A 20,933-nucleotide genomic window follows, 5' to 3' on the forward strand; every position below is an offset into this window, starting at 1 on the left:
GTGGCTCATGCCTGTAATCCCAGCACTTTGGGAGGCTGAGTTGAGTGAATCATGAGGTCAGGAGATTGAGACCACCATGGCTAATACAGTGAAACCCCATCTCTACTAAAAATACAAAAATTAGCTGGGCGTGGTGGCGGGCGCCTGTTGTCCCAGCTACTCGGGAGGCTGAGGCAGGAGAATGGCATGAACCTGGGAGGCAGAGGTTGCAGTGAGCCGAGATTGCTCCACTGTACTCCAGCCTGGGTGACAGAGCAAGGCTCCGTCTCAAAAAAAAAAAAAAAAAAAAAAAAAAAGAAGTAAAGAAAAAGAAGAGAAACTGGGAACAAGGGTGTGGCTGGGAAACATTTTTGTGGTTTTCTGATTTTCTACCATGTGTATACACTACCTATTCAAATATAAGTAAATAAAATACATTTTAAATGTAAAATACCTTAAGAACAACATAGACGTGTTATGAAGTAGATTACTAACATTGTGAGTTTTTAAGACACCACACAAGAACACAAGATTTCAAGGGCATTTCAAGCTCAGGTGGGCACTTGGGATTTTGACTATAGACCTAGAGGAATGAGGGTGACAAATGAACTCTCTCAGTTGCCTCGGACATTCAGAGAAAAAGTGTGAAAAGCACTGCTTTACAAGATAACAGGGCCTATGGGCAGGACATGATGGAGATACCCCTTGGGACTTGGAGATAAGGTCACTCTGAGCATATATATATGTATATATACATATATGTCAAGGTCCAACCTGGAAAACCATTCTAAGTCTTTAAAACACAGGGAACAGGCTGGGCACGGTGGCTCACGCCTGTAATCCCAGCACTTTGGGAGGCCGAGGCGGGCGGATCACAAGGTCAGGACATCAAGACCATCCTGGCTAACGTGGTGAAACCCCGTTTCTACTAAAAGATACACAAAATTAGCCGGGCATGGTGGCAGGCACCAGTAGTCCCAGCTACTCGGGAGGCTGAGGCAGGAGAATGGTGTGAACCCAGGAGGCGGAGCTTGCAGTGAGCCAAGATTGCGCCACTGCACTCCAGCCTGGGCGAGAGTGCGAGACTCCGAGACTTCGCCTCAAAACACACACACACACACACACACACACACACACACACACACACACACACACACAGGGAACTTAATCCAGATAATCCAGACAAATGGTTTATACAGGTGTTGGCAGAGACAAAAAGCCAAACAGAATAGTCAAATAGCCCAGACAGAGATGAGTGACAGCAAGAAGCTACTGCCACCCTTACACTAGAGGGACAGGACAACACTGTGCTACCAGAGCTCAGGGTCTAGGATCAACTGCTACAAGTTAGATCCAAGTAGGTTGTAGGAGACAGCCTGATGTTCAGGGGTGGGGGAAGGATGGATACTTTGGCTTGGAGGTGGTGTCAGAGTAGGAGATACTCTGGCTTTTTCCTTGATCTCTCCAATCTCCAGAAAATGCCTCCAATTGCTGGAGCCCAGCAATTCAGCTTGGAACTCAACCAGCATAGGAGTCCAGCCCGTGCAGCCTTCATAGAGTCAGTCCACCACTGACTTTTTTATTTTTTAATTTGAATCAGAGTCTCGCTCTGTTGCCAGGCTGAAGTGCAGTGGCGTGATCTCAGCTCACTGGAACCTCCACCTCCTGAGTTCAAGCCATTCTCCTGCCTCAGCCTCCCAAGTAGCTGCGACTACAGGCATGCACCACCATGCCCAGCTAATTTTTGTATTTTTAGTAGAAACGGGGTTTCACCATGTTGGCCAGGATGGTCTTAATCTTTTGACCTCGTGATCTCCCCGCCTCGGCCTCCCAAAGTGTTGGGATTACAGGCGTACATGCCACCGCGCCTGACTTTTTTTTTTTAAATAGAGATGGAGTCTCGCTCCATTGCCCAGGCTGGAGTGCAGTGGCCAGACCATAGCTCACTGTAGCCTCCAACTTCTGGGCTCAAGTGATCCTTCTACCTCAGCCTCCTGAGTAGCTGGGATTACCAGTGTGAGCTACTGAACCCGGCTTCCACTGCCATTTTGAAAAGAGCAGGGAAAAAGTGAAGAATAGACTTGAAAGCAAAAAAGGCCAGGGTCAGCACAGAGGGAAATCAGGAAGAAATCAAAACAACTGATGGGCCGAGCATGGTGGCTCATGCCTGTAATCCCAGCACTTTGGGAAGCTGAGGCCAGCAGATCATTTGAGGTCAGGAGTTCGAGACCAGTCTGGCCAACGTGGTGAAACCCTGTCTCTACTAGAAATACAAAAAAATGAGCCGGGCATGGTGGCACACACCTGTAATCCCAGCTACTGGGGAGGCTGAGGCATGAGAATCTCTTGAACCCAGGAAGTGGAGGTTGCAGTGAGCCGAGACAGTGCTACTGCACTCCAGCCTGGGTGACAGAGTGAGAATGTGTCTCAGAAAAAAACAAAAACAAAAACAAAATAAACAACATAACTGATGAATCCATTCCCTTGAGGAAAATCAACTGAAGGTACCTGGACAAAGGTGGGTTTCTGGAAATGCAACATCAAGACCCAGGCATTTTCTGCAAAATGTCCTTTATAGCTGGTTTCTCCAAACTAGGATCTAGATGTAGATGATACACTACATCTGGTTGTTATGTCTCTTAATATTTAAATTTAGAAAAATACCTTTTCCTAAATTGGTGAAGGAAAGAGGCCAGTTGTCCTTACAACATCCTACTGCCAGAATTTGTTTGCTGCCTTTCGCTTTCCTTTAGCTGATCCTATAGCCTATCCTGTTAACTTGATTAGATCTAAGTTAAACATTTTTTAAAAATTATTTTTAATTTTTGTGGGTACTAAACATTTTTTATAATATGTCACAGTTGTTGGGTATAGAGGCTCACACATGTAATCCCAGAACTTTGGGAGGCTGACGTGGGAAATTGCTTGAAGTCAGGAGTTTGAGACCCTTTTTCTGCAAAAAATTTAAAAAATTAACAAGGGTATGGTGGCAGGTGCCTGTAGTCCCAGCCGCTTGGAAGGCTGAAGAGGGAGGATTGCTTGATCCCGGGAGGTTGAGGCTGAAGTGAGCTGTGATAGAACCACTGAATTCCAGCCTGGGCAACAGGGTGAGACCCTCTCTCAAAAAAAAAAAAAGAAAAAAAAGAATATGTCATAGTTGATGGTAGCTACTTAATGTTGTCATCCCAGCAGGAGACACATAATATCTGGTTGTTCTGCCATTATGTTAAGATTTACCACGGTGTTATGGTGGTAAGAGCCAGGGCACAGTTAACTTTCCCCTTAGGAAAAAGTTAATCTTTGTGGTACTTACTCTTTCTAAAGGTCAGTTTCCTCATCTGAAAAGTGAATAAATAGGGTTGTTGAACGGATTAAGTAAATCAATGCATTTAAAGAACCTATGACATAGTAAACATTCAAATAAACTAGCAATTATTATTATTATTTGGTTGCAATTCTACCATCAGAGAACATAGGGTAGAAGAACAAAAACAAAAACTCCCTCTCCTCAGGTCCCAACGCTTACTAATATTTCCCTTTTCTAAAAGGAGGGAGGCCATTTTGGAGTCTGATAGACCAGGCTGGAAGTTTGGCCTTGTTGCTAGAACAGGTGATATCTGTGGACAAGTTACTTCTATCAATTTCCTCCTATGTAATAATTACCTTTTGTGGAGGAGTTACTGTGTATATTGTATTAAACACTTACAAGGATCTTCACATGTAATTCTTCCTTGAACCCTACAAGAATTATTACCTGCCGGGCGCGGTGGCTCACGCCTGTAATCCCAGCACTTTGGGAGGCCGAGGCGGGCAGATTACTTGAGGTCAGGAGTTGAAGACCATCCTGGTTAACACGGTGAAACCCCGTCTCTACTAAAAATACAAAAAAATTAGCCGGGCGTGGTGGCACGCGCCTGTAGTGCCAGCTACTCGGGAGGCTGCAGCAGGAGAATGGCGTGAACCCGGGAGGCGGAGCTTGCAGTGAACCGAGATCGCGCCACTGCACTCGGGCCTGAGCGACAGAGTGAGACTCCGTCTCAAAAAACGAAACAAAACAAAACAAAAACAAAAATAAATTTTAAAAAGCCGAGATAACCTTTCTCTATCGTCTGTAAAGTTGGACTCCCCTCTTCCCTGCTTCACTTTGCTCCACCTAACCCACTACTATAAATATTTACCATTTTTTTGAGACAGGGTACCACTCTGTCACCCAGCCTGGAGTGCAGTGGCGCGATCACGACTCACTATAGCCACGACCTCCTGGGTTCAAGCGATCCTCCCATCTCAGTCTCCCGAGTAGCTAGCTGAGACCACAGGCGCGTGCTACCACGTCCGATTTTTTTTTTTTTTTTTTTTTTTTTTTTTTGATACGGAGTCTCGCTCTGTCGCCCAGGTTGGAGTGCAATGGTGCGATCTCGGCTCACTGCAACCTCCGCCTCCCGGGTTCAAGCCATTCTCCTGCCGCAGCCTCCCGAGTAGCTGGGATTACAGGGGCCCGCCACCATGCCCGGCTAACTTTTATATTTGTAGTTGAGACCGGGTTTCACCAGGTTGGCCGGGCGGATCTCGAACTCCTGACCTCAGGCGATCCGCCCGCCTCAGCCTCCCAAAGTGCTGGGATTACAGGCGTGACCCACCGCGCCGGGCCAAAGTCTGGCTAGTTTTTAAATTTTTTGTAAAGACAAGAGTTTCGCTATGTTGCCCAGGGCTGGTCTCCAACTCCTGGGCTCACGTGATCCTCCCGTCTCAGCGTCGGGAGTAGCTGAGATTCAAGCGCGAGCCACGGCGCCGGCTCCTGTTGGTTTTAATATCTTTCTTGTTCCACTAGAATCTCAACTCCACGAGGACAAGAATTTTTATCTGTTTTGTTCACTGCTGTTTTTTCAGCATTTATAGCAGCTCCAATCGCGCAGCAGAGAATCATTAAATATTTATAGAAAGATTAAATACGCTCTTCCGGAAGCATCGAGAAACAAGATTAAATGAGCTTGGATTGAACCTCGTAGCGACCCGTAGTACTCCTCCTTCCCGCCATCCTATAGATGAAAGGAAGAAAAGGAAAAGCCCCGCCCCTCGCTCGGCTGCTGGAGGCGACGGCTTCGGAAATCTTCACGCTAGGCTCGTGGGGTTCCGCGGTGTCGTCGCTGGCTGTGCGCGTCATTTCCGGGCGTCACGTAACGGAGTGGCCAACGGCCTGCAAAGCAACATGCCCAAGTGAGTGGGGCCCCGAAATCTGAGGGTGATCGTAGTCACTAGTTGTGGCCCCCATGCAGGAGCGGAGAGCGGGTTCTGGTTTCTGAAACCTCGAGGGATGGGAGAGTATCTGGGACGGGTGGACGGAGGCAGGGAGATGGAGAGCGCTAGACACCCCATTTTAGAGTGCAGATGGATCCCGCTTAAGGCAACAAAAAAAGCCTGGTTTGTGTGTCGACGCTTTGACGCTTTTGAGTCGTGAGGCGGTCTGGCTTTTTGTTTGTTTTTTTGTTTTTGTCTTCCATGAACAACGCTTCCGTGGTTGGGCATCTAACTGGTTGTCATCTTCTTTTTCTCTTCCTTTCACCTCTTTTCAGGTTTTATTGTGACTACTGCGATACATACCTCACCCATGACTCTGTAAGTGGCATATCTATTCATAGTTTCAAAAAGCCTTATGTGTAATAATTAAATGAGTTTTGTGTTTTTTTAAAGATGCAAGTTGTGCTTTCCCACCTGCTGAGGTTTAAGGTCTATTCCTTGGAGAAAATAATTGGAGGTTATTTTCCCACTCTTCCAGTAACTTTGATTAAAAACTGCTTAACAAGTCAGGCATGGTGGTGTGCCTGGAGTCCCAGCTACGCAAGAGGATGAGGTGAGAGAATCGCTTGAGGTCCAGGCTGCAGTGAGGCATGATCAGGCACTGCACTCCAGCCTGGACAACAAAACAAAAAAAACTGCTTATCAAATAATAACAACAGTTAAAGTAGAATGTTTTGTTTGTACTTTTTATTTTTATTTTTTTTGAAACGGAGTTTCGCTCTTGTTGCCCAGGCTGGAGTGCAGTGGTGCAGTCTTGGCTCACTGCAACCTGCACCTCCCGGGTTTAAGCGATTCTCCTGCCTCAGCCTCCCGAGTAGCTGGTATTACAGGCATGGGCCACCACGCCCGGCTAATTTTGAATTTTTAGGAGAGATGGGGTTTCTCCATGTTGGTCAGGCTGGTCTCGAACTCTCGACCTCAGGTGATCTGTCCGCCTCGGCCTCCCAAAGTGCTGGGATTACAGGCGTGAGCCACCATGCCCAGCCAACCCCCTCTCTTAAAAATTTAGTGGTCTATCTTAAGAGCACTTGAGTGGATCTTTTACTATGCATGATTTTGTAATGTGCATTGGTTATCTGGAAAATGTTGGTTGACTTGAGTTAGTGCCAGGGTTCAAATGTAGACACATTTGATTATGTAATGAAAACCCTTGGGAGGCCGAGGCGGGCGGATCACGAGGTCAGGAGATCGAGACCACGGTGAAACCCCGTCTCTACTAAAAATACAAAAAATTAGCCCGGCGCGGTGGTGGGCGACTCTATAATCCCAGCTACTCAGGAGGCTGAGGCAGAAGAATGGCGTGAACCCAGGAGGCGGAGCTTGCAGCTACTCGGGAGGCTGAGGTAGGAGAATGGCGTGAACCCCGGAGGCGGAGCTTGCAGTGAGCGGAGATCACGCCACTGCACTCCAGCCTGGGCGACAGAGCGAGACTCCGTCTCAAAAAAAAAAAAAAAAAAAAAAAAGAAAAGAAAACCCACATTAATTAATGTCACAATCTAATCAGAACCACCTTTAAGCATTGAGAAGCTTTCAAGCTTATGGTGGCAAATAATATTTTCCAAAATTCTGATTTTTGCTTAATAGCTCAAATTCTATCATTGGCAATTCTTCCCATTGCTCTCCTTGAAGTGACAGGCTCACTTCATTCATTTTTGAGAAGTCTGAATATATGGTTTGTGTCTCAGTCACTCTCAAATAAAAATGGTGTTCCATCAAAGAGGCAGCTGGGCTGGATATGGTGGCTCATGCCTGTAATCCCAGCACTTTGGGAGGCCGAGGAAGGAGGATTGCTTGAACCCAGGACTTCAAGAGAGGCAGCTAGTAGAGCTCACAATTTGAACAATTACATGCCTGCTTTTCCTTGAAAGAGCATCATATTTTGGCATGCAACTCAAGTGCTTTGTCTATACTTCCCATTTTGTCACTCAGAATATTAAAAAGACTTGAACTTAAGGGTTTTTAATAAAAATTAATAATTTTGTTGCTTCATTAAGGACACTCAGTGAAACTGGCTTTTTTTTCCCCCATGAGTACATACGTTGAAGAATACAGTGATCACTAATACAGTAGGGTACCATTGCCTTGATTCATTCTAAAGTACCAGGAGTTTGGCATCATCAGTGAAAATGTCAATACAGTGAAAAAGGAAAGTAATGGCTTAGTAGTATTATGAAAACACTTTGACCTTGCAGACCTCATGAGAGAGTCTCAGAGACCCTTAGATGTCTGTCTGTGAACCATACCTTGAACACTGCAGCTCTATGCTTTGCTGTCTCTGTAGAAATCTGATTAAATCATAACTCTTTTTACAGCTGAGGCCTCACTGTGTTTCCCAGGCTGGTCTAAATTATAACTCTTGATCATCTTGAATAGTAGCTGGAAGAAACTGGCCAGTGATTTTTCTATTGTCACTTTATTTGAAATTCTTTCTAACATATGGTCAGATGTAGTACAGCATTAATAGAGATGTGGAACATTTAAGTTGGGTGGTTCCTCTTGAAGACATTATTATAGTTCTGTATATTATCTTTTTTTTTTTTTTTGAGATGGAGTCTTGCTTTATTTCCCGGGCTGGAGTGCAATGGCGTGATCTTGTTTCACTGCAGCCTCCGCGTCCCAGGCTCAAGCAGTTCTCCTGTCTCATCTTCTCCAGTAGCTGGGATTACAGGCCGGCCCTACCACACCTGGCTAGTTTTTGTATTTTTAGTACAGATGGGGTTTCACCATGAAAAAACGGACCCGCCTCAGCCTCCCAAAGTGCTGGGAGTGAGTCACTGTGCCCGGCCAAGTTCTGTGTATTATCATACATTGTCCTGGAGTAGAGTGCTCTGATAAATTGGTATTTTTAGTAGCTAGTCAGTTCTTGCTTATAGATCCCTAGTCCTTTTTTTACCCCTCTCTAGGTAAAACCCCTTGACATAATTTTCTGAAATTGTTAATGAGGGGGCTGTGCCTTTCTGCCCTTTTTTGGCATTATAGTATAGTTTAATATACCTATTATTCACCTTCTTGCTAATGCCAGAATTCAGAGAACTGAAAAGTATTTATTTATATTATAAATATCTTTTCATGAGAAATGTCATGAATGCTTGTTCCTTCTAAAATGATGTCTTGCAAAAATAGAAAATTTCTATGGTGATTGATTTTACCAGATCCCTGTGGTGGACTTAGAAATGTGTAAAATCAGCCGGGCGTGGTGGCTTACACCTGTAATCCCAGCACTGAGAGGCCACGGTGGGCGGATCACGAGATCAGGAGTTCAAGACCAGCCTGGCCAACGTAGTGAAACCCCATCTGTACTAAAAATACGAAAAAAATTTAGCTGGGTGTGGTGGCATGCGCCTATAGTCCCAGGTACTTGGGACGCTGGAGCAGGAGAATCGCTTGAACCTGGGAGGCAGAGGTTGCAGTAAGCTGAGATCTCGCCACTGCACTCCAGCCTGGGTGACAGAGTGAGACTCCGTCTCAAAAAAAAACAAAAAAAAAGAAAGAAATGTGTAAAAACATTCACTGCTGTAATTTTTGGACTTTGGTTGATTTTTAGTCTTTTTTTTTTTTTGAGATGGAGTCTCGCTGTGTCGCCCAGGCTGGAGTGCAGTAGCATGATCTCAGTTCACTGCAACCTCCATCTCCCAGATTCAAGTGATTCTCCTGCCTCAGCCTCCCGAGTAGCTGGGATTACAGGCGCATGCCATCGTGCCCAGCTAATTTTTGTATTTTTAGTAGAGACAGGGTTTCGCCTTGTTGGCCAGGGTGGTCTTGAACTCCTAACATCAGGTGATCCGCACGCTTTGGCCTCCCAAAGTGCTGGGATTATAGGTGTGAGCCACCGCGACTGGCTGCTAGTCATGATTTTGTTATTAGGCTTAAGGCATCATTGTATTAATGTAAGCAGTGGTTGGGAGGACAAGGAACAATTTTTTTTTTTTTTTTGTGATGGAGTATCTCTGTGTCGCCCAGGTTGGAGTGCAATGGCATGATCTTGGCTCACTGCAAGCTCCGCCTCCTGGGTTCACGCCATTCTCCTGCCTCAGCTTCCTAAGTAGCTGGGACTACAGTTGTCCACCACCATACTTTTTTGTATTTTTAGTAGAGACGAGGTTTCACAATGTCAGCCAGGATGGTCTCGATCTGACCTCGTGATCCACCCACCTCGGCCTCCCAAAGTGCTGGGATTACAGGCTTGAGCTACTGCGCCCAGCCAGGAACAATTTTTTTTTTATTTTGGAGATAGGATTTTGCTTTGTCACCCGGGCTGGAGTGTAGTGGAGAGATCTTGGCTCACTGTAGCCTTGATCTCCTGGGCTCAAACGTGCTTCCTATTTTAGCTCCCAAGTACCTGGGACCACCACCTTTGCTGCAGTTACTCAACTTTTCCTTGTAGAGAGAAGCTGTAGCCAATATATAAATAAATGTGCTGGGCTCTGTGGCTCACACCTGTAATCTCACAGCACTTTGGGAGGCCAAGGTGAAAGGATCACTTGAGCCTAGGGGTTTGAGACCAGCGTGGGCAACATTGTGAGACGTCATCTCTACAAAAAACTAAAAAGTTGGCTGGTCATAGTGGCTTGTGTCTCTAGTCCCAGCAACTCAGGAAGCTGAGGTGGGATGATTGCTTGAGCCCGGATGGTTGAGGCTGCAATGAGCCGAGATCATGCTATTGTATTCCAGCCTGGGCAACAGAGCAGGACCCTGTTAGGAAGAAAAAAAAAAAAAAATAGATAGAGATAAATGTGATTGTGTTCCAATACTTTTTTTTTTTTTTTTTTTTTAAAACACAAAAGCCAGTGGCTGACCAATGGGGCATAGTTTGCTGACCTCTGGTCTAGATAATATAGTAAAAAAATTACCACAGTGTGTTGCTGGATAATATTTTTAAGTAATACTGTAGCAGCCAGCTAATGCTGCTGATACTAGACACGCTACTTATATAAAGGTAAAACTTTATTAAATTTTTAGTGTTGGACATTTGTTTCTACGTCTGATATGATCTTTTTATTTTACAGCCATCTGTGAGAAAGACACACTGCAGTGGAAGGAAACACAAAGAGAATGTAAAAGACTATTATCAGAAATGGATGGAAGAGCAGGCTCAGAGCCTGATTGACAAAACAAGTATGTTTCAATCTCTTGTTCTGCTGTGGTAAAATGGTCCTATTCTTTCTTGTCCCTGTCTCTGGTGTTTTTCACAGAGGCAACTCATTCTGAATGATAAATAGGAGCATTTGGATGTGTCGAATGAAAGAAGTAGAAGGTCATTGGTTTCCCAGGGATATAAGAACACATTAATATTTATTATTGAGGATAGAGCAATCAGAGACAGCAATAAGGTTAGATGGGGAAGTGAGGCAGAGAAGAGTGGAGGTGCTTAATATTTATCTATTAGCACAGACGAGATTTTGTAGCAAATTTCTATAAAGCCCCTTTGTAGTAATCCACAGGGTTTAGAAGTATGTTCCTATTCTAATAGGAGCAGGTGAGGAGTGGGTTTGTGGTTTTCCCCAAATAGTTTGAGACTACATTTATATTTCTTATTTGTAGTCCTGACAGAGTACTAGTCAAAAAGAAACTACTTGATGTAACGAAATAGTCTGGATATGTTTTGGACCCCTGTTGTACCTCCCATGCTCTTTTTGTTAGGAACATTTTGTTCTGGCTTGTTGGGTCCAGGACACTAACAGAAGGAGATATTGCATCTTTAGATCATCCCGGTATATTTGAATCATGGCCTTTCTTAATCATTCATTGTACTCCAAGCTGGCAAGCAAATATGGGCTTTGTGACGTGCCTTTTTAAAAAAGCAGTAGGCCAGGTGCAGTGGCTGATGCCTGTAATCCCAGTACTTTGGGAGGTCGAGGCAGGCAGATCACTTGAGGCCAGGAGTTGGAGACCATCCTGGCCAACATGGCGAAACCCCATCTCTACTAAAAATATAAAAATTAGCAGGGCGTGGTGGTGCCTGCTTCTAATCCCAGCTACTCAGGAGGCTAAGGCAGGAGAATCGCTTGAACCCAGAAGGTGGAGGTTGCAGTGAGCTGAGATTGCACTACTGCACTCCAGCCTGGGTGAGAAAGCGAGACTGTCTCAAAAAAAAAAAAAATATATTTTTTATTTATTTTTATTTATTTATTTTTTTGAGACAGTCTCACTCTGTCGCCAGGCTGGAGTGCAGTGGTGTGATCTTGGCTCACTGCAACCTCCACCTCCCAGGTTCAAGCGATTCTCCTGCCTCAGCCTCCCGAGTAGCTGGGATTATAGGCGCGTGCCACCGTGCCTGGCCAATTTTTGTATTTTTAGTAGAGACGGGGTTTCACCATCTTGGCCAGGCTGTTCTTGAACTCCTGACCTCATGATCCACCTGCCTCGGCCTCCCAAAGTGCTGGGATTACAGGCGTGAGCCACCATGCCCAGTCACAATTTTTTTTTAAAACTGAGTCTCACTCTGTTGCCCAGACTGGAGTGCTGTGGTGCAATTAAAGCTCACTGCAGCCTCAAATTTCTGGGCTCAGGTGATCCTCCGGTCTTGGCCTCCTGAGTAGGTAGGGCTACAGGTGCACACCACTATGCCAGGTTAATTTTGTAAAATTTTTTATAGAGATGGTGTCTCACTTTGTTGCCCAGGCTGGTCTTGAACTCCGGGCCTCAAGCAATCCTCCTGCCCAGGCCTCCAGAAGTGTTGGGATTTTAGGCATGAGCCACCACACCTGCCCCATTGTCCCATTTCATATGAAAAAATAAACCATGATGTAATCTTGTCCCCTTATTTGAAAAGATGTTAGAAATTTCTTGGCATTAAAAGATTTACAGTATATTCTGTAGTTACTTTCCATATGCAGCAAAATAATTTAGGATGAATAAACTTTTTTAATTTTAATTTTAATTTTTTTAGAGATAGAGTCTTACTCTGTCACCCAGGCTGGAGTGCAGTGGCCCGATCATAGCCCACTGTAGCCTTGAACTTCTGGGTTCAAGCATTCCTCCTGCCTCAGCTTCCCAAGTAGCTGGGACTACAGGTACACACCACCATGCTCAGCTAATCTTTATTTTTTGTAGAGACGGGATCTCACTATGTTGCCCAAGCTAGTCTTTAACTCTGGAGCTCGAGAGATCCTCCTGTCTCAGCCTCCCAAAGTGCTAGGATTACAGGCAGGAGCCACTGCACTAGGCTTGAATACACGTTTTTGTTTTTGTTTTAAGGCTAGTCAGAATAAACATTTTTTAGTGGAGGACTTTTTGAGAATAGTGGGGGAGCCCCTCAGGGACACACCCATGAAATCCATGATTATATTGACATGGAGCCTGCTACTAAGTCAGTAACTTTGCTTCAGTAACTTTGCTTCCCCCACTTCAGGCTTTAAAAGCTGTCCTCTTACAAAGGATGTGAGAGAGGCCTTTTTGATTGAAAAAGTCCATATTGGGGTGTAATCCCTGAGATCACACAGGCTTTATTCAGAGGCATATGGATAATAAGCTATTCATAAATCTCCACTTAGGTCACTTTTTTGGATCTGATTCCATGAATTATTAATAATTGATGAGTAATTTGACTTCCTTTGCATTGGTGGGAGTGGAGTGGGATGGGCTGTAGACAGCTTATGTCAGGAATAGACTTTATGAGTGTGTATTTTAATATTTATTTGTGATTCTTTTCTAACACCAAATATAGATGATCTTCAGTTTCTCTTGTTTTCTCTTATGCCTCATCTGAAAAAAAATTTTTTAATTGATTGTATTAGACTTTCTTAAAAATCATAATCTCTTTTGGGGCAGGCTTACAGTTTGAAATCTTCGTATGTTTTAAATATCCTAGTTTAGTGCATCGATTTCCAAACTGGTAAACCAACATGGTGTATTATTTTGACCTAGGACAGCATACATAGGAAGGATAGAAATTTTATAAAGCCTAGCTTTTTGGGCACGTATTACACTTTTTCAAACAAAACTATGAATGGCTTGAATTGGTTATAAACTACATCTATAGATTAAAGATGACTGTTCCTCTTTGGTAAAAGACATTGATAGGGCCAGGCATGGCGGCTCATGCCTATAATCCTAGCACTCTGGTAAGCCGAGGTGAGTGGATTTCGTGGACTCAGGAGTTTGAGACCAGCCCAGGCAATATGGTGAAACCCGGTCTCTATAAAAAATACAAAAGTTAGCCAGGCGTGGTGCCATGCACCTGTAGCTACTCGGGAGGATGAAGTGAGAGGATCACCTGAGCCCGGGAGGTTGAGGCTGCTGTGAGCTGCGGTTATGTCCCTGCACTCCAACATAGGTGACAGTGAGACTCTGTCTCAAAAAAAAAAGACATTGATAGGCAGGAAATTTTTACTCCAGTCTCCCATATTTAATTTAGCCATAGAAATGCTAAGTAGAAAACATAAATCAATAAACCAATTAACTGCACTTTTAGCCGGTGAATACCTAAAAATGATTTTAAAACTGTAGAACCATAATGTAATAATTTTAGATGACAACTAGCAAGAGTAAAGTAATTGGAACCGTTAAAGACTTAAAAGAAAGTGGTTATTTTAGTTACTGGGTTGTTGAATTCTTATTCATCTTTTTTTTTTTTCTCACCCTCATCTCCAAAGCGGCTGCATTTCAACAAGGAAAGATACCTCCTACTCCATTCTCTGCTCCTCCTCCTGCAGGGGCGATGATACCACCTCCCCCCAGCCTTCGTAAGTTTAAACTTTTAATCTTAAGGGGTGTGACGGGGCAGGCTGTCCTTTGATTAGGTTAGATTATCTCACTGTTGGCTTTCAAATGCTGTTGCATTTGTATGTAGATAGTAATATAAATGTATAAATATATAAATGTTGAATATAGATGCACGTAGTAATAGAAAACAACTTTAGTGGTATAATTTCTAAAATAACTTTAGAGTTAACTTTTGATTGCATTGTCACTAAGATACTATATTTGTGGCATCCCAAGTGTGGATCTAAGACAGATTTAAATGGAAAGCTCAGAATGAACCTCTGATTAGATGAGCTAATACATGAATAGGAGTTGCTAGGTACATTAAATTATTTACTGCTATGAGCCCAGCACTGGAGGATTAAAATAGCTGATAAACTCCTTAGTCTTTTGCCCTATTTTCTAACCCACCTAACACCAAAATCTATACCTTAGAAAGATAAGAATTAGGCTGGGTGTGGTGGTTCACACCTGTAATCCCAGCACTTTGGGAGGCTGAGGCGGGTGGATCACCTGAGGTCAGGAGTTCGAGACCAGCCTGGCTAACATCGTGAAACCCCATCCCTACTAAAAATACAAAAATTAGCCAGGCGTGGTGGTGCACGTCTATAGTCCCAGCTACTCAGGAGGCTGAGGCAGGAGAGTTGCTTGAACCCGGGTGGTGGAGGTTGCAGTGAGATGAGATCACCTCATTGTGTACTCCAGCCTGGGCAATACAGCAAGACTTTGTCTTAAAAAAAAAAAAAAAAAAAAAAAAAAGGAAAGGTAAGAATTAGATCATTGAAAGTGGAGTGGATCATGTGCCCAGCTTTCTGGGAAAGTTTGTTGTTTCTGTGTGACAGACAAGAGGAGACTGAGTGCTGTACTGGGTCGTAGTGTACTGTGGCTCTCCTGGGAGGGGTCAGACTGAAATCACATTCGGGACCTAGACTCAATCTTGCACACAATCATGGGTATAAACCCAAGGAAGTAGGCTGTTTGTAATAGTTGCACACTAATGTAGGTGGACCACTAATGCCCTGGCAAACCTTTTCTGGGCACCTGCCACCCTAGGACCTGGTCAGGCCTCAGCCCATAGCAACTCCAAGGTTACTTCTCTGTCCTTCTCTGCTTTGACTGGCTGGCACTCAACTCCATTATTTTTGATAGCAGAATAGTCTATGGTATGAATTTACCATCATTTACTTCACTATTTTCTTTCTCTCTTTTTTTTTTTTTTTTTTTTGAGACAGAGTCTCACTCTGTTGCCCAGGCTGGAGTGCAGTGGCACGATCTCAGCTCACTGCAACCTCCGCCTCCTGGGTTCCCTGGATTCAAGTGATTTTCCTGCCTCAGCCTCCCGAGTAGCAGGGATTACAGATGCGTGCCACCACGCCCAGCTAATTTTGTATTTTTAGTAGAGATGGGGTTTTGCCATGTTGGCCAGGCTGGTTCCGAACTCCTGACCTCCTGTGATCTGCCCGCCTCGGCCTCCCAAAGTGCTGGGATTACAGGCTTGAGCCACCACCCCCGGCCTATCTCACTATTTTCTTATTAAGTTGTTCCAAATTTTAGGTATTGTAAATGATACTGTCAGGAATATCCCTGCGTATAAGTCTTTGTATTTTCAAAGAATCTTTTAAAACCATGTTTTCATTTTTTATAAAGGGATCTGAAATTAGATACTTGTGGCTGAAGTTCGTCAGCTTTTTGTCAGGAGCTCTATAGAAGGTACAACCTCTCCACCCCCTTGTTTTGTTTTTTTAAATTAAAATCTCAATTTTTTCTTAACCTAGGGAATCTGACTTTATTTTATTCTTCTGTCTAGGCAGGCTTGTTCTTGCTTTTTATTCATAGATTAATGTTTTATGGCCTGTGATTTTTGTGGATCTGCTATTATAAAAAGAAACCATAAGAGGGCTATTGTTTCAGAATTTGAAGGAGTTCATGAGATCCTTTTAGTTTGATGAAGAAGAGAAAACATTGCCAGGCGCAGTGGCTCACGCCTGTAATCCTAGCACTTTGGGAGGTCGAGGTGGGCAGATCACCTGAGGTTGGGAGTTCAGGACCAGCCTGACCAACATGGAGAAACCCTGTCTCTACTAAAAATACAAAATAAGCTGGGCGTGGTGGCACATGCCTGTAATCTCAGCTACTTGGGAGGCTGAGGCAGGAGAATTGCTTGAACCTGGGAGGCAGAGGTTGCGGTGAGCCGAGATTGTGCCATTGCACTCCGGCCTGGGCAACAAGAACGAAACTCCGTCTCAAAAAAAAAGAAGAGAAAATGTTAATATGTGAGCACACCTTAACCACAGGCTCCATTCTTTATCTCAGCGGGTCCTCCTCGCCCTGGTATGATGCCAGCACCCCATATGGGGGGCCCTCCCATGATGCCAATGATGGGCCCTCCTCCTCCTGGGATGATGCCAGTGGGACCTGGTAAGTTTGAATGTCTATCTTTCTAGTTTGCTCCATTGTGTTTCTAGTTTGCTCCATTTAGTTTAGTTACTATGCATAGCTGACACTTAATGGAAGGAAGTCAGTATGTGTAGCCAAAGCTTGAAAATGGGGAGTTGTGCTCCACTTCTGAGGGTGGAATATTTACATAAATTATCTAATTAGCTGTCTAAATGTACTATTGTAACAAATTAAATGTGGTCAATTATTAATGATAAAGATAAAGAAATACTTGGTTTATCATTATAATTGGATGGTGTCCAGTGACCTTGTGCTACTAAAAGCAGGATAGGTTGCCTCTGTTTTTCTTTTCCTCTCTTCTGTTTCCTTGCCTCATCCTGGCTTTTGGCCATTTATACTGAAGAGAAGGGTAGATGAGCTTGTTCCATTTTGTGGGGAGGGGGAAGGTTATAGATATATTTTCTCAGTTTTGATTTGGAGCAGAGCCACCTCTTGTTGCTTGTTTAATCTTGCAGTTTAACTTGGCCACATCATTATATTAAAAAGGCTTTCAGCCTGGTAGTTGTTTTTTTATTTAGGGAGGCATAAAAAACTTACACTTCAAACATTTTATTTTAATGTAAATTTAAACATACATTAATGTGCAAATCTTTCTGATACATGAGCAGGACCTTTGCTTTGAGAGTGTGTCTAGGCCGGGCGCGGTGGCTCACGCCTATAATCCCAGCACTGTGGGAGGCCGAGGCAGGCAGATCACGAGGTCAAGAGATCAAGACTATCCTGGCTAACACAATGAAACCCCATCTCCACTTAAAAATACAAAAAATTAGCCAGGTGTGGTGGCACGCGCCTGTTGTCTCAGCTACTCAGGAGGCTGAGGCAGGAGAATCGCTTGAACCCAGGAGGCAGAGGTTGCAGTGAGCTGAGATTGTGCCACTGCACTCCAGCCTGGGTGACAGAGTGAGACTCCGTCTCAAAAAAAAAAAAAAAGTGTGTCTAATGATTGGAACACTGTATATTTATTGCATAAACCAGTAAGCCATAACTATAACACATCCTCCACCAGCTTTAGTTTTATTTCTTTGAAGTGGTCTGAGACCTTGTGATATAATCTAGTTCCAATCTTATATGATTATTTTGTCTACCAAATTGTTGAGCATTTTTTGGTGATAGTTTATCTGAGTCTTCCTAAGTATTAAGTTAGTTTTCATAGAAGGTATTCTCTTTTCACACTCATTTAATTGGTTTGCAGAAAAATTGTATATATATAATTGGAGTAATAACTACAACTGACATAATCAGGTTTGGGAACAGATATGACCGACACCTCCAACTCTTCTGGAAAAACAAGCTGCAAAGTTACTAGAGTAGCTTCCTAGGCAGAAGTATCAGTATGTGTGCTGCGGGTATCACTTAGAGGAGGAGGAGAGTGTAGATAAAGAGAATTCCTGCCTTACTAACTTGTGAGCCCAAAACACAATCAAAATGACTTCAATGGCTTTAGTATCCTTAAACCAGGCTCACAAATTCAAATTCTTAGAGGTTTTAGGGATGTGGTGAACTGGGGAATGCATGATTCATCTAAAGAAGGCTTCTAGAACTCAGCTTCAGCCTATGGTTGACATTTGAGAATACAGGCTTGGTGTTGCCTTTTCCCCTGAGTTTGCTTTTTGTTTTTTGTTTTTTCAAACCAAGATAAAATGATAAGATTGTGGGATTTATGTTAAAATAATTGAGTAGTTAGAGGGTGTACGGGGATAGGAATAGGTGGGGAGTATAGATAAAGTTGTCCATGAGTGGATAATTGTTGAAGCTGGATGATGGATACATGGATGTTCATTATACTCTTCTTTACTATTCTTGTGTATGTTTGAACATTTCCATAATAAAAAGTTTAAAAGAAAAAAGGAATCTAGACTTTTGTATGAAATCCCAATGTTGTCAACTGATTCAAAGTAAATTCACTATGGAGACCAAAGAAAACAAGTTTCCAGTTTTTAATCTTTGGTCTATGTCCATCCATTTCCTCTAAGAAATTCTTAAATATAGGTTAAGCATGGGCTTTTATGTGGTATTTAGAAGTTAGTAGTATTCTCTGTTCCTGTTTAAATTGGTCTTAAATTCTGTACCTGTTGGATTTTGTGTCTTTGCATATTCTTGTGTTTCACCATTTGTGATAAGGCTATATTCAAGTTTGAATATAGTTTTCTCTTGAACCCTTTGCTGCAAACCTTTAATCAAAATTATTTAGTTAAAAATAAATTGTTAAGATTTGATATTTAAAAAGAATGTAGATAACATTCTTTTGGGGCATAATAGTAAAATTAATATCCATGAACCCACCACCCAGCTGAGAGGTAGAACATTATCGATTCCATTGAAACTACCTGTGTTCCTCCCCTCCCCCTCTGCCTGCCCTCCCCTCCCTGGCTCATTTATTTGGCTGGTTTATTGATGGGACACTTAAAAAAATTCATTAATAGTTTCTGAAATGCATTAGAAAAATCAGATTTTTGTGTGCGCTAATTGTTATAAATCACGTTATTGCCTATTATTTTTCTTGACTTGAGCTAAGTATGGTTACTAACAGGTTCTCAGCATGGGCCTCCTGCTCACCTTTCCTACAACTCCGAACAAACGCTTAGTGGTAAGATTGTCCTCTGTGCCTGTGTACATTCATGAAATAGCTCCTGGTTATATGGTGGATATCACTGATTAAAAGAGCTGACTGAAAACATGTGACTTACTTGTGAATTTCCCTGAGTGAGAAAAAAAGGTCAGTTTAGGGAACTAGTGTCCCTGGCGATTTCTGGAAAGCAGTCTATTAATACTTTCCCCCTTACTATCATTAGATCATGATTCCCATATGGTTCTTGTGTTGACCTTTTTGTTTTTTGTCTGAGAATGTCTAAGTAATTTACAGATGTGATAAATTCATTGCATTTCTTCTGTCACATATGTCTTTTTTCCAGCATTTTGCAAGGGGGGCTACGTTTTTTGTTTTTAATTGAAGTCCCATCAAACTCTCCCTAAATCGTATTTTCTGATTCCTTTTTTCTCCCTCTTCTTTGTTTTGTCCTGCAGCTCCTGGAATGAGGCCGCCCATGGGAGGCCACATGCCAATGATGCCTGGGCCCCCAATGATGAGACCTCCTGCCCGTCCCATGATGGTGCCCACTCGGCCCGGAATGACTCGACCAGACAGATAAGGATAGAGGGGAGGCCTCATTGTATCAGTTTTATATTACCTGTTCTACTTCACCAGGAGATCATGCTGCTGTGATACTGGGTTTTCTAAACAGCATAAGGAAGACTTGCTCCCCTGTCCTATCAAAGAGAATAGTTTTGGAGGGGAGAAGTGGGACAAAGAAGATGCAGTTTTCATTTGTATTGGGAAATGTGAAAATAAAATTGTCAACTCTTTCAGTTAAAAGTGTGTTCCCTTTTTCCTCCTCTCTGTATTCTCTGTGTATTATAAAAGAAATGAAACATTCCAGTTCTGTTTCTCTAGCTCATTATCTCTTCAGCATATCCTCTGTGTGAGATTATTTTTCTTTAGCTATATGGTAAATCTCTTTGGGCATACTCCCTTTATTAGTAAAGTCATCTTGTACAGCACTAAATCTAACACTTGCAGAGCTTTTGTTGGTTAAAATAATAAACAGCTTGGTTAATTTTTCACATGAATAACACTTTGTATAGTAAGTGGAAAATTTTAAGTCTTTTATGCTGAAGAAAGGGAAAATAGTTCCCGTCGTGTGCATGTCAGCCAAGAATGGGAAGAATTGCCCTAACCTCAGCTTCTCCTTTCTCTCAGCTCCCTTCTTTCTTGGGCTCAAATAATCTGAAAAATTTCTCCTTTTTAAAAAATAACTTTAAGGCCGGGCGTGGTGGCTCACGCCTGTAATCCCAGCAGTTTGGGAGGCCGAGGAGGGCAGATCACCTGAGGTTGGGAGTTCCAGACCAGCCTAACCAATGTGGTGAAACCCCATCTCTACTAAAAATACAAAAATTAGCCAGGCATGGTGGCACGTGCTTGTAATCCCAGCTATTCAAGAGGCTGAGGTGGGAGAATCACTTGAACCCGGGAGGCGGAGGTTGCAGTGAGCCAAGATCGTGCCACTGTACTCTAGCCTGGGCAACAGAGTCTCAAAAGTAATAATAATAATGATAATATAATAATCAAAAATACTAATAACAATAACAATACAAAATAACTTAAGGGCCAAGTGTGATAGCTCACACCTCTAATCCCGGCACTTTGGGAGGCTGAGGTGGGTGGATTCCTTGAGCCCATGAGTTTGAGACCAGCCTGGGCAACATGGGGAAACCCTATCTCTACAAAAAAGTACAAAGATTAGCTGGGTGTGGTGGCACATGCCTGTAGTCCCAGCTAGTCTAGAGGCTGAGGTAGGAGGATCGCTTGAGCCTGGGAGGCGGAGGTTGCAGTGAGCTGAGATTGCACCATTACAGCCTGGGCGACAGAGCAAGACCCCATCTCAAAAAAAAAAAAACGAAAAACAACCCAAACAACTTTAAATTAGAGATAGTGTCTCACA

At 43.2% G+C, this 20,933-nt stretch overlaps 1 protein-coding gene across 1 annotated transcript; it reads left to right on the forward strand.

Moving 5' to 3' along the window:
* Window positions 1-4,722: 4,722 nt before the first annotated feature.
* SNRPC (small nuclear ribonucleoprotein polypeptide C) lies at window positions 4,723-19,807 on the forward strand. Its single transcript, XM_054492596.2, has 6 exons — window positions 4,723-5,193; window positions 5,550-5,592; window positions 10,281-10,389; window positions 13,869-13,958; window positions 16,291-16,395; window positions 19,459-19,807. Exons 1-6 carry the CDS (start codon window positions 5,186-5,188, stop codon window positions 19,581-19,583), a joined length of 480 nt encoding a protein of 159 aa, XP_054348571.1. The 5' UTR covers window positions 4,723-5,185; the 3' UTR covers window positions 19,584-19,807.
* The last annotated feature ends 1,126 nt before the right edge of the window (window positions 19,808-20,933 follow it).

The sequence above is a fragment of the Pongo pygmaeus genome, chromosome 5, assembly GCF_028885625.2.
Source record: "Pongo pygmaeus isolate AG05252 chromosome 5, NHGRI_mPonPyg2-v2.0_pri, whole genome shotgun sequence".
NCBI lineage: Eukaryota > Metazoa > Chordata > Mammalia > Primates > Hominidae > Pongo > Pongo pygmaeus.